Source organism: Podarcis vaucheri (genome assembly GCF_965113315.1).
Source record: "Podarcis vaucheri genome assembly, chromosome: 2".
NCBI classification, from domain to species: domain Eukaryota; kingdom Metazoa; phylum Chordata; class Lepidosauria; order Squamata; family Lacertidae; genus Podarcis; species Podarcis vaucheri.
The window spans coordinates 132821208-132835519 of NC_138760.1; the positions used below are offsets into that span (position 1 = coordinate 132821208).

At 51.3% G+C, this 14312-nt stretch overlaps 1 protein-coding gene across 1 annotated transcript in view; it reads right to left on the reverse strand.

Annotated features, from left to right (window-relative positions):
• Positions 1-6487, reverse strand: part of COL11A2 (collagen type XI alpha 2 chain) — a 114935-nt gene extending 108448 nt beyond the window's left edge. Inside the window, exon 1 of the mRNA XM_082211213.1 lies at positions 6390-6487. Within this exon, the coding sequence (XP_082067339.1) occupies positions 6390-6444 (55 nt within the window). The 5' untranslated portion in view covers positions 6445-6487. The remainder of the gene's footprint in view (positions 1-6389) is intronic.
• Between the last annotated feature and the right edge of the window lie 7825 nt (positions 6488-14312).

The window sequence follows — 14312 nt, forward strand, 5'->3', positions numbered from 1 at the left end:
GAGCCTCAAGGTCCATAAATAGCAACACCCTAGTGGTCCCGGGCCCTAAGGAAGTTAGATTAGCCTCAACCAGAGGCAGGGCCTTTTCAACACTGGCTCCGGCCTGGTGGAACGCTCTGTCTCATGAGACCAGGGCCCTGCAGGATCTGATTTCTTTCCACAGGGCCCGTAAGACAAAGTTGTTCTGCCTGGCCTTTGGCTTGGAGTCAGTTTGATTCCCTCCCCCACTTTCTTTTTTTCTTTCTCCTCCTGTGATGAGGCTGCATTTTAATGTTTTAATGTTGCATTTAGCCTTGTTTTTTAAGTTGTATTTCAATCAACTTGTTTTTATTATTGGTTGTTAGCCGCCCTTAGCCCGGCCTTGGCTGGGGAGGCCAGGGTATAAATAATAATAATAATCATCATCATCATTCATAATGCTGGAACTGGTGGCATTCAAGGAAGCTGAACGTTGGAAGATTCAAGACAGATAGAAGAAAGGACTTCTTCATGCAGTGCAGAGTTAAACAGTGGAACTCCCTGCCACAATGGCCACCAACTTGGACAGTTAAAAAAAAAGGATTAGACGGGTTCATGGAGGAGGAGAGGGCTATGGAGAGTTGTTATTGCGCTGGGATCCCACATGAAGGTTTCCCATAATAGGCATCTGAGTGGCATCTGTGAGAACAGGGCGCTGGGCTCCACGGGCCATGGGCCTGAACCAGCAATTTCAAACACAGCAACTTCAAGAAAAGCACAGATCAAGTCACTCATTGATAGAAGCAAACCATTTGCCCACGTACAACGTTGCAATGCCTCCTTTAATATTAATATTATTACATTATTGTAAGGGTTGGTTCTTTTGGTATGCTCTTAGAAGGTTGCATAATGTTAAAAGGCTTAAAAGGCCGTGAGGGAGGCAGCTGCGGCTCTCCAGAAGGGACCCTGCACTTCTGAACCTTAAACAGATCAGGACCGCAATACCTCAAGGACCGCCTCTTCCCTACCCGGACCCTGAGTTCATCACCCAAGGTCGTCCTTCGTGCGCCTCCTCCTCTTGTGGCCTTCTCTGCAGTGGCTCCCCTTCTGTGGAATGCCCTACCCAGGGAAGGTCGCCTGGCCCCTTCATCACACACCTTTAGGCACCAGGCAAAAACGTTCTTTTTGAACCAGGCCTCTGGTTGACCCGATGCAACATCCCACACCGTTTTAAAATGTGGCTCTTGGGGGGGGGTGTTATTGAGCGGCTGTTTTTATTCTGACTATATACATTGTGATCTTTCCTGTGAACCGCCTGGAGACCTCTGGGTATAGGGTGGTATATACGGTAAACTCAATTAATAATAATAATAATAATAATAAGCTGTCCCTGCACGACTGGGGCCATGTTAATGTGATGTCCTTCTCCTTTTCTCCCCTCCCAGTTGCAATATGAGGAAAGGGAAGCGAATTTCTCTCTGGCCACTCCTTGGGCACCATCCGAGGCCCTCCTTTTATGAACCACAAAAAGGAGGGTCAGAAACGGCGGCCAGGAGGGATGCGGCCAACACCTTTAGATGGAGATGGCCTGCAGGACCGCTCTTCCTGTGCCAGCCTGCTGGGCTAAGGCAACCCTGAGGCGACGCTGGTTCCTGGAGAGACACTTGGCCTGGCTTTCCGAACAAGTGAGGCCGCTGGTTCTGCCAGGAGACGATGGCAAGTGTGGCCGGGAGACCCAAGGGCAATCGAAGAAACATTTGAACTCAATCGCATCGTATCGTCTGGTTTTTTTAATTTGCAGAGTATGGGTAGATCTTTTCAAAACGAGAGCCCTGGCTATTATTATTCTACAGTTCTCCATGACATATTGTTGTGTGAACGGGGATTTTCAACTCTGGAGAACGTGGAGTTGAGAGTTTGCCTCAAACTAGACAAAAAATAAATGAGATTATGCAGCCAAAGCAAGCATAGTTTGGATGCCGACTTAAAAACACCCTTCTGCTGTGCCCAGCTGGCCTCGGATGTGGGTCAGAGTAGATGACCCTTGGCACCCCTCCCCAGCTCTGCAGTTCTGTGATCTGAACAGGCCTGGATTGCTCTGGCTGGGCGTTGCATCATTCATGACTCACAGCAAGCACAAGTTTGTGGAGTCACACAGAGCTCTTTGTCAGGGACATGGCTGGGACCTGAAGCCAGCAGAAGACAGCTCAGTGAGGTGGAAATGTGTTTTCCCCCCCTGATGTCATTGTCTCCGTCTGCGCGCATTTCCTCTTGCAAGCAGCTTGGCTCTGGGTCTGGAGGGAAAGGCCTTCCACTATCCTTCCTGACAAAGAGCTCTGTGTCAACTCCGAAGTCTGCACATCCCCACTGAGAGATGGTTGACCTGGTGTTATTCGTATATTTGTCTAGTTTTCAATTAGCTATTTTTAAACTCTCTGGTGACGCCTGGGCAGCAGGCTTCCTGGGAGTAAGGGCATGCTAATGTCCAACCACAGGCATGCATGAAGATTTTCCTGCCAGTATTCCCATTACAGGCAGGCATTCAACAGGAAAGCCTTTCAGAGTTTTGCCTCTCATTTAGCTGCTCCTCCTTCACACGATGGAGAGAAGTTAAGGGATCCCAAGGGTATATATATATGGGTGGAGTGGGGGCTCAGTGTTGCTTTGCCCCCATCAGAGGGCCAAAATGGTGGGTTTTCAGGCCTCGTGTGGGGAAACTCAGTCCAGATTTCAACATAGGACAACTAGGGCCTCAATGGTGCCATTCCATCAAATGGGTGCGGCAGAGTTTTCAGGTGGCTGTCAAAAAGGAGGTCGGTGGGTCTTCTGCTTGCAAACAGGCCTGGCAGAAAGATGAGCCACTTATTTCTGGAGTCGCCTGCCAGGCATAAACCCAACAGGTGAAGTCCCCCCTACGCTCTGATTTTATCACTTGGTTTATCTCCATAAAAACATCCGTGTGACAGGCAGGAGACCAACGGGCACAGTTCCCACCCACCCCCTTGGCCAGGAGGAAAAGTTTCGCCGGGACAGCTATTAAATGCACAGGAGCTCTGCCCGGAAGAAAACATGGCAACCCAACCCTCTCTTGACACAGCTCATCCTGAGCTCTTTTTGGAGTCGGACCCTGGAGGGGGCCCAACCCCTGGAGGGGGTCCAACTAACGGGATGGGAGGGGAGGGGCATATTTTCCTGCCTGTCTCTTCCATGCTTCCTTTTGCTAAGCGTTGGGGGCAAATTTGCATTTTGGCATCAACAACCCGGCTTAGACTATTCTCTTTGCCAGCAGAGTCCAAACCTTTCCCCTCCCTGAAACTCAACAAAAAGGGGATCTGTGGCCCCCAAATTCCCCCCCACAACAATCCTGCTTATACTCAGATTCTGGGTCCCTGTAGGCTTCGGGGGAGGGGGCCTGAGAGCCCCTGAGCTGCCCAGACCAGGATCTATTATTTCCTGAAAGCCCCATTACAGCACATACGTTCAAGACGACGCAGTTGTGGAACTGGGACCGCCAGGGGTCATCCAGCCCAACCCCGGTTTAAAAAGAAAAGCCACCGTTGAGCAACTCTTAGGTGATGGTGGGTGACAGTGATGAAATCATGCGCCAATGAGTTCCGAAGGTTGCTCATGGCATCCCAGGAGCAAGGAGGGCCTTGCCGGCCAGCTGCTCCCGCGCGCCCCCTTCCGGTTGCAGGAAAGCCAGCGCTAGTGCGCCCCCTGCAGGTAACTGCCCGGGAGACCTCCAGTGCATCCTTGGCTCCTCCGAGTTCAGAAGGGTCCCTGGAGGTCAAGCGGCCGGCAAGACCCTCCTCAAAGAAGGAGCTGTCCAGCGTCTCTCTGGGGCCGCCTCCCGCAAGGGGGAGCCAGCCCCCCAGCTCTCCTTTGCTCCCAGGGACCAAGCCTGATGACAGCAACACCCCCTTGCCCCCCCCAAGAAGGAGGTCCGGGGCAAACCGTAAAATACTTATTGAGGAGGAGAAGGAAAGGGACGGAGCAGGGCACCTGTTAGAAAGGGGGTGCATCGCACAGCCCCACTGCAGCCCGCCCCCAATTTAAGTGGGGGGAAGCAGGAAAAGTCGCTGATTTAGTGCACGGGGGGGTCGCTTTAAAAGGCAGCACTTGTGCATTAGAAACAGACATAAGTCCGGCAGGTGCTGCGGGCATCCCCACACCTGGGACTGCACCGGTTGATCTCCCGCCAGTCTGTTCTCCTCAACCTGGGCGGGACGAACGCGCAGGAGAGGGAGAAATTCCTCGAAAAGTGGTGAGGACCCACTTATGGGGGTTTTTTTTGTGGGGGGACAGGCGTCCATACCTTCCCATCTTCCCTTTTCCTTCTTCTCATGGTGCCTTTCAAAGGCATCTCGGACGCCTAGGAAGCAGGCAGAAACCCGCCCGGTGCCGTACGGCAACCCCCCCCCCGTCCGTTTTGCGGGGAGGCTGCACCGGTTAGTCTCCTGCCTGCCTGTCCCCGGGGTCGGGCAGAATGTGCAGAAGGCGGGGGATAAATCCGTCGATTTAGGGGGCCAGGGGTGCCCATGCAAGCGCCTCCTCGCCCTGCGGGGGTGTGGGGAGCGGGGGGGGGGCTCGGCGGCCAAGGAGCCGCTTCGGGGGCCGCCGCCCAAAGGCAAACAACCTCCGCCCGGGCGGGCGGCCGCGCACACTCGCTCACTGTTCGGGCGCACAAAGGCCGCCCTGTCTGGGCAGAGCGGGGGGGGGGGCGAGGTAGACCGGGCAGCAGCGGAGGAGGAGCAGCAGCAGCAGCGAGGCAGCGGCGTCCGCAAAGACCCCCCTCCCGCTGCAGAAAGACCCCCCTCGCCTCTTCTCCAAACTGGTCTTCGGAGACCCCCCCCAAAAAAAATCCCCACGGCTGAAGGGGGCTCCCGCGCAGTAGCCAAAGGAGACTGACCCCCAAGCCAACGCTGGAGGACACCCGCCCCCCCCCGCAACAGCAAAAGGTGACTGCTTCTCAGAACTCAAGACTGAAAGGAGCCCCCTGCAGAAGGGAAAGGGGACTGACACCCCCCAAAAAAAAACCAAGGGGGGATGGGAGGGCTGCATTAGGGGGGAAAGGAACTGACAGCCCCCCTCAGAAAAAATCCGAAGGCTTAAGGGCTCTCCCTCTGCAATAGCAAAAGGGGGTACCCTCCATACAGGCACATTTCAGCAACAGCCCCCCCCCAAAAAAAAATCAGCGGGGACCCTCGGAGCTTCTCCAGCGCTGAGATTTCGGATACGCACTTCGGAGGCGACCCTCCCCTAATCTCTTTCCCGGCATGGGTCTTTGGGAAGGGGAGAAATAAACGTATTAAACAGACTCCACAGGTTTTTTTTGGGGGGGGCGAATGAAAATGGCGCAGGTCACCCCGTCACCCCCGTTCCCAAAAGGTAATTGTTTATGGCGAGATGGGGGTTCATGAAATGTACACCCGACGACAGCCCATACCTCTAGGGCCACTTTTTTTTTTGGGGGGGGGGGAGGATAGACGGAGCAACAGAGCCAGATCACCACGTGGCGCTGGGGGGGGCACTGCCACCTGGTGGGCGCGGGGCGAGCTGCATAAATTAGGGGGGGCAGAGATAGGATGAGTGACAGTCGGGGAGCGTGTCCCCCCAAGTCACACCAGCGCTTCCTCGAGCAGGCTGACTGTAGGCCAGGTAAAGAGACCTCTTGCACCCCCCCAGGAACATCTTGCAGCTCCCCAAAACTTGGGAAACCTCCTCTGCAGTTAAAGCCCCCCCCCAAGTGCCCCCTTCCACGTCCTGGCAGCCTGTTAAACTTCCAGCCCCCCAAGAGCCCCTCGGTGCGCGGCTGCAGCGACACCTGCAAACGCTCTTGGCGCCGGAGTCCTGAGCGCAAAAACTCGCTTGAATCCGGCAGTGGGGAGTTTGGTCCTGCTGCGGCGTCTCACCTGCCCTCCTTGTCGGAGGGACCCTAACATATCGCCCCTTTTCACCGCCACAAATTCGCCCGCCCCCGTTTCCAACAGGAGGTCTCCGTGCGCCCATCCCCCTGGCCTCCTGGCTGCTATCCTCACCTGCGCGCCATCGCCCTTCTTCCCGTGGGGGACCCCAACACACGCACCCCAGTTCCAAGAAGGGTCTGCAGAAGAACCGGCAGCGCCAAGTCCCCCCCAGCCGGGGTCTTCTGCTGCGCCAAAATCCGGACCTCCCTCCTAGACGGCGCGGTCTCCCCAATTCACATCCATCCAAATTGCAACTCCCTGGACTCTAAGCACCGACCCCCAACTCCGTCCAAAGAAGAGGGCGCCCCCCAATTCTGGAAGAAGAAAACTGACTCCTTCTTCCTCGACGGGGCGCACAAGCCAGGCCCCCCAGCCGGCGCAGGAGACCTTCGGCGCGGGCTGGAAAGCGCGCCGCACCCGCCACTCCGAAGTGCCAGTCGGACGGTGCGTCCGGCGCGCTCTTACCTGCTCGGGCGGCCAGGCAGGGCAGCAGCAACAGGAGCAGCCGCGCCACCTCCATGGCGAGCGGGCGGGCGGGCGAGCGAGGGGCGACGGTCAGCGGCGGCCCATGCGGACGGGGCGGGCGCGGGAGGAAGGCAGGCAGGCAGGCAGGCAAGGCCGGCGGCGGGCGGCTCGCTCCGTCGGTCCTCTGCGCCGTCTGGCTGAGGGAAAGGGAGGCGCGGCCGCTCTCTCGCTCCAGCCCCGACCCCGCCGCAGCCCCAGGCAGCCTGGCTCCCCCTCCAGCCCTGCCTCCGGGCCGCCTGGACGGCCCCCGACACGCCCCGGCCGCCAGCCCCGGACGGCGCGGCCACTCCCTCCCGCCACAGACCGATCGGAGCCGGCCAGGTGGTTCCATGAAGCTCCACCGGTTGGATTTCTCCCCGGCCTGCGGATCTCAAAGGCAGGCAACGTTGGCCAACAGCAGGAACCCCCACCAATCCTAAGCCTGGCCTGTCCCCTCCCCTCTGGGACCCCCTGGACTTCCAGGGGTCGCCCCCCCCCTCTGCATCAGTTTATACATCTCTGTCGTGACGCCCCCTCCCCTCCCCGTCTATCTTGCCAGCTACAAACGCCTCCTCTGGTTCTCTGGAAGGTTCTCTGGTGGGGGGGGGGTTGTCATTAAACATGGTTTAACATAACTTTGCGCGTCATTCTTTTACCTTTATTGTGCACATACTTGATATTTTCATATGCGTGCTTGTGTGTGTCATTCTGCTTTGGAGAAAAAATTCCTTCCAGTAGCACCTTAAAGACCAACTAAGTTAGTTCTTGGTATGAGCTTTCGTGTGCATGCACACTTCTTCAGATACACTGAAACAGAAGTTGCCAGATCCTTCTATATAGTGAGAAGGTGGGGAGGGGTATTACTCAGAAGGGTGGTGGGAATGGGAGATTGGCAGATAGCTGAGATGAGCCTGTTGACGACTCTTAACGACTGTAATAGGTCTTACAGGAAAAGGCAAGGGGTGAAAAGGTGAGAATGGTTTAGTCATGTATAGTAAGATAAGAATCCAATGTCTTTGTTCAGACCAGGTCTCTCCATGGTTTTAAGTTTGGTAATGAGTTGCAATTCAGCAGCTTCTCTTTCCAGTCTATTTCTGAAATTCCTTTGTAGTAAAACAGCTACTTTGAGATCTTGTATAGAATGTCCTGGGAGATTGAAGTGTTCTCCTACTGGTTTCTCTGTTTTGTGATTCTTGATGTCAGATTTATGTCCGTTTATTCTTTGGCGTAAGGTTTGGCCTGTTTGTCCAATATAGAGAGCTGAAGGACACTGTTGGCATTTGATGGCATACACAATGGTAGACGATGAGCAATTAAATAGTCCCGAGATGGTATGTGTGATGTTGTTGGGGCCAGTAATGGTGTTGTCCGGGTGTATGTGGCAGCAAAGTTGGCATCTGGGTTTATTGCAGGCTCTGGTGCCAGTGTCTGTGTTAAGTCTGGTTGTAGTATTATTGTGGGTTAGGAGTTGTTTCAGATTGGGTGGCTGTCTGTAGGCAATGAAAGGTCTTCCTCCCAGAGCTTGAGAAAGAGAACTGTCATTGTCCAGGAGAGGAGAAAGCACTCTGCACATGCCCCGGGGTGCCCTTATTGCTCATGCCTCACACCCGCTGGCTCCTGTCTTTCTCTACAGACCAGCAGCATTCCCTCGGGGCCCTGGCCAGAGTGAGGTCGCCTCCCAGCCCCAACCTCCTGAGATCCTTTTCCTGGAGCTGCTGGGATTCGAACACAGGACCTCCTCCCTTGTGGGCACAGCTGGTTCCCTCTGCGGCCTCTGGACTCTCACTTGCAGCACCAAGCCGGCCCGGGTGTCCAGGCAGGACTGTCACCTGGCAGCCCCTTCCAGGCGTCTTTGGACTACAACTCCCATCAGCCCCCAGAAGGGCAGTGCCTGATGGGAGTTGTAGTCCGAAAGAGCTGGAGTTGGGCAACCTCCAGGCTCTCTGACTCTGAGCTGTTAGCAGTGGTTCCTGGGGGGGGGGGTCCCTCCCAACTTGACAATTCTATGCTTTTTCTCTCCGGGTTCATTTAGGCTCCCTCGAGAGTCTGGGGTGGGCTGTTATTTTATTTGCTATTTATTACATTTGTAATAATCAGACAGCATCTTAAAAAGCAGAGACATCACCTTGCTGACAAAGGTCTGTATACTTAAAGCTCTGGTTTTCCCGGTAGTGATGTATGGAAGTGAGAGCTGGACCATCAAGAAGGCTGATTGTCAAATAATGGATGCTTTTGAATTATGGTGCTGGAGGAGACTCTTGAGAGTCCCGTGGACTGCAAGAAGATCCAACCTCTCCATTCTGAAGGAAATCAGCCCTGAGTGCTCACTGGAAGGACAGATCCTGAAGCTGAGGCTCCAATACTTTGGCCACCTCATGAGAAGAGAAGACTCCCTGGAAAAGACCCTGATGTTGGGAAAGATGGAGGGCGCAAGGAGAAGGGGACAGCGGAGGACAAGATTGGTGGGACAGTGTTCTCGAAGGTTTGACCAAACTGTGGGAGGCAGTGGAAGTCAGGAGTGCCTGGCATGCTCTGGTCCATGGGGTCATGAAGAGGCAGACACGACAAAACAACAACAAGCAAAGCACAAAATGGAATCATAGAATTGGAAGGGGTCCCAGGGTAATCTAGTCCAACCCCCTGTGATGCAGGAATCTCACAAAGGATCTCTGACAGACACCCACCCAACCTCTACTTAAAACCCACCTCTGGAGGGAGACTGTCCCACCATCCAAAAGCTCTTCCTGTCAGAAAGTTCTTTCTGATGTTGAATTGGAATCTCTCTTCTTGGCCCTTGAAGCCACGGGTTCGAGTCCTACCCTCCAGAGCAGGAGGAAACCAGCTTGCTCCGTCTTCCCTGAGGCAGCCCTCGAGAGATGGGAAGAAGACTCTCCTATCTCCTCTCACCTGGAGATATATATATATATATATATATATATATATATATATATATATGCAGGTTTTGGTGTCTTCGGGTGTCTTCCCGTGTAAGAGTCGGGGTGTCTGTGCGACGTTTCGACGAAGTCTCACTCGTCATCTTCAGGCTGGTGCTTTCGGCTTCTTGTTACTGGAACAGAGCAGAGTCTGGTGTTTGAGTTCCTATAAATACTGTTGAGGGGTGTGGTGTATAGCCTCCAACGTTCTGGGCAGAGAGGAAGTTCCTAGATTAGTGTGCCTTTTCTTCTTTTGTTCCTTAATTACTTGAGGGATATCTTGGGTGATTTCATGAGTGATATTCTGAATACCACTGGGTGGGTCATTAAGTGTAGATTAGTTGCTAAAGCTTTCGTGTCTTGACCTCTTGAGCTTGTGAAGAGTTTTTCTGAGAAGATGGCTGTGCTGCATTTAGTTGTGCTCTGGCTTGGCTTCGTGTATAGGGGCGAGCTGTGGTTTTGTGCCTTGTGCCAGCCAGATCTGTGTAGGGATTGCAGGGGGGTGCAGCATCCGGAGGTGCCACTATAGTTTGGCTACTGGATGGAGTCTGTAATATGTCTGTGGAGAGGGTCTGGGTTTGGGTCTGGTGTGGTTGATTGGTGACGGCGTTCTGTGTGCCTCTGGTTCTGGTGTCGGTTTTTGTGGGGAGGGCTAATTTCCAGATGTCTGGCAGGCGGGACGTGTCGTCACGCTTGTTCATGTTGTGAGGGTGTTTCTCTATCTCGATGGCTTCCATGATTATTCTCTTGTGGTGATGTTCCATGTTAAAGAGCAATTTGGAATCTGCAAAATTAATTTCGTGTCCTGTTTCTTTCCTGTGTTGGAAAAGAGAGGAAGTTTTTTCTTCTTTTTTGACGGCATTCTTGTGTTCTGCGATACGTGCATTTATTCGTCTGTTTGTTTGTCCAATGTACGTGGCTGGGCAGACTTTGCAGGGTATTTCATAGACCCCTTGGTTTTCCAGCTGGATTTTGTCTTTTGGGTTTCTGAGGATATTGGCTATTTTTTGGTTGGTGCAGAAGGCTGTTTTGATATTGTGTTTATGGAGGATTTTGCTGATTTTGTCTGTAGTGCCCTTGATATAAGGAAGGAGGGCCATGCCATTGTTTTCTTCTGTGTCTTGGTTTTTGGGGGGTGTTTCTTTTTGGATTAGCTTCGTAACCCTGTTTTTCTGGTATCCATTGGCGATTAACACATTTGAGAGATTCTGTAACTCAGTTGTCAAGTGGTCTTTGTCAGCCAGGCGTTTGGTTCTGGAGATGAGAGTCTTGGCTACGGAGTTTATTTGTGCAGGGTGGTGGTGTGATTGTGCATGTAAGTAGCGGTTGGTGTGTGTTTTTTTCCGGTAGATAGTGTGTCCTAGGGAGCCATCAGGTTTTTTGTAGATTAGGACGTCAAGAAAGGGGAGTTGGTTGTTGTCTTCTATTTCCATAGTGAATTGTATTTTGGGGTGTAGGCTGTTGAGATGTGTGAGGAAGCTATCTAGTTTTTCTTTCCCGTGTGGCCAAATTACAAAGGTGTCGTCAACATATCTGAGCCAAAGTTTGGGTTTGTGTTCTGACTTGTCTAAAGCATTGGTTTCAAAGTGTTCCATGTACAAATTTGCGATGACCGGTGAGAGGGGTGATCCCATAGGTGCTCCTTCTATCTGTTTGTATCTTTGTCCATTGTGGATGAAGTACGTGTTGGTTAGGCAGTGGTTGGTCAGGTCCAGGATGTATTTGGGGGGGTTGTATTTGTTTTGAATGGCTGTCAAGGCTTCATTAATGGGCACTTGAGTGAAGAGAGATACAACATCGAAGCTCACAAGTAGGTCATCGGGATGTAGGTATTGTTTCTTTATTGTTTCTATGAACTGGAAGGAGTTAGTAACGTGTGAAGCGATGGATTCTGCATAGGGCTGAAGTTGCTTAGCGAGAAATTTAGCGAGATTTTGTAGAGGTGAGCCTATGGAGCTGACTATTGGTCTGAGTGGTGTTCCTTCTTTGTGTATCTTGGGGAGACCGTAGAGTTTGGGGCATCTGGATGATTTTTCTCTGGGGATGATTCTTAGCTGGATTTCTTCACTGATAGGAGAGGCTTTTATTTTGGATTTGGTTGTTTTTTTCAGATAGGTGGTGGGATCTGTTTTTATAGGTTGGTAGGTAGGGTCTTGGAGTAGATTTGATAGTTTTGCTTGGTAGTCCGATGTGTTCATCACAACAGTGGTGTTGCCTTTGTCTGCTGGGAGAATGATTATGTTGTTGTCTTTCCTCAGGTTGGTGAGTGCTTTCTGTTCTTCTTTGTGTAAATTGCTTCTGGGTGGTTTGCTGGAGCAGAGGATGTTGGTGACTTCAAGTCTGATTTTATTGGCTTCATCTGGGTCGATTTTGGTCAGGCTAGCTTCGACTCCGCATATGATGTTTTCCGTGGGGATGCGTCTCGGGGCGACTGCAAAGTTGAAATCTTTGGAGAGTACTTTGGTTTCAGTTGGGGTGAGGATCCTGTCTGATATGTTATGTACTGTTTGTTTCATGGGTTGTTGTGGAGGGTGGCTGGGCTTCTGGCGTTTCTCTAGTTTGTAGAGTTTGTTGGTGTGTCTGTCTGTCTTATGTGAGGTCTCAGTTTCAGCTCTCCAGACGGCTAGTTGTTTGCATTTGTCCCAGAGTGCAGGGTGGATTTTGTTACATAGTTTGAGGTGAAGAGTGAGCAGATCTTTGTTGGTTTGGTTTAGTAGGTATCTTTTCTTATGTATTTCGTTTCTGATTAGGGATAGTTCAGTTCGTTTCAGGATCCTTTCCACAGACATATTACAGACTCCATCCAGTAGCCAAACTATAGTGGCACCTCCGGATGCTGCACCCCCCTGCAATCCCTACACAGATCTGGCTGGCACAAGGCACAAAACCACAGCTCGCCCCTATACACGAAGCCAAGCCAGAGCACAACTAAATGCAGCACAGCCATCTTCTCAGAAAAACTCTTCACAAGCTCAAGAGGTCAAGACACGAAAGCTTTAGCAACTAATCTACACTTAATGACCCACCCAGTGATATTCAGAATATCACTCATGAAATCACCCAAGATATCCCTCAAGTAATTAAGGAACAAAAGAAGAAAAGGCACACTAATCTAGGAACTTCCTCTCTGCCCAGAACGTTGGAGGCTATACACCACACCCCCCAACAGTATTTATAGGAACTCAAACACCAGACTCTGCTCTGTTCCAGTAACAAGAAGCCGAAAGCACCAGCCTGAAGATGACGAGTGAGACTTCGTCGAAACGTCGCACAGACACCCCGACTCTTACACGGGAAGACACCCGAAGACACCAAAACCTGCATTCCTGTACCCGTGAAAATCTACGAAAGCAAATATCTCACCTCTACGGGGAGGAAACCTTCCAGCTGACAAGAACCTACGAGAAACTAGAAATCCGAAGAGCCACCATCTTATGTGATCTCCTGTTCCTACGCAACTGCCGAGACAACAACTTAACTCCCACATGCTTCCAACTTAAATTCCACTCTAAAACCCCAGCTACCGAAAGGATCCTGAAACGAACTGAACTATCCCTAATCAGAAACGAAATACATAAGAAAAGATACCTACTAAACCAAACCAACAAAGATCTGCTCACTCTTCACCTCAAACTATGTAACAAAATCCACCCTGCACTCTGGGACAAATGCAAACAACTAGCCGTCTGGAGAGCTGAAACTGAGACCTCACATAAGACAGACAGACACACCAACAAACTCTACAAACTAGAGAAACGCCAGAAGCCCAGCCACCCTCCACAACAACCCATGAAACAAACAGTACATAACATATCAGACAGGATCCTCACCCCAACTGAAACCAAAGTACTCTCCAAAGGTTTCAACTTTGCAGTCGCCCCGAGACGCATCCCCACGGAAAACATCATATGCGGAGTCGAAGCTAGCCTGACCAAAATCGACCCAGATGAAGCCAATAAAATCAGACTTGAAGTCACCAACATCCTCTGCTCCAGCAAACCACCCAGAAGCAATTTACACAAAGAAGAACAGAAAGCACTCACCAACCTGAGGAAAGACAACAACATAATCATTCTCCCAGCAGACAAAGGCAACACCACTGTTGTGATGAACACATCGGACTACCAAGCAAAACTATCAAATCTACTCCAAGACCCTACCTACCAACCTATAAAAACAGATCCCACCACCTATCTGGAAAAAACCACCAAATCCAAAATAAAAGCCTCTCCTATCAGTGAAGAAATCCAGCTAAGAATCATCCCCAGAGAAAAATCATCCAGATGCCCCAAACTCTACGGTCTCCCCAAGATACACAAAGAAGGAACACCACTCAGACCAATAGTCAGCTCCATAGGCTCACCTCTACAAAATCTCGCTAAATTTCTCACTAAGCAACTTCAGCCCTATGCAGAATCCATCGCTTCACACGTTACTAACTCCTTCCAGTTCATAGAAACAATAAAGAAACAATACCTACATCCCGATGACCTACTTGTGAGCTTCGATGTTGTATCTCTCTTCACTCAAGTGCCCATTAATGAAGCCTTGACAGCCATTCAAAACAAATACAGCCCCCCCCAAATACATCCTGGACCTGACCAACCACTGCCTAACCAACACGTACTTCATCCACAATGGACAAAGATACAAACAGATAGAAGGAGCACCTATGGGATCACCCCTCTCACCGGTCATCGCAAATTTGTACATGGAACACTTTGAAACCAATGCTTTAGACAAGTCAGAACACAAACCCAAACTTTGGCTCAGATATGTTGACGACACCTTTGTAATTTGGCCACACGGGAAAGAAAAACTAGATAGCTTCCTCACACATCTCAACAGCCTACACCCCAAAATACAATTCACTATGGAAATAGAAGACAACAACCAACTCCCCTTTCTTGACGTCCTAATCTACAAAAAACCTGATGGCTCCCTAGGACAC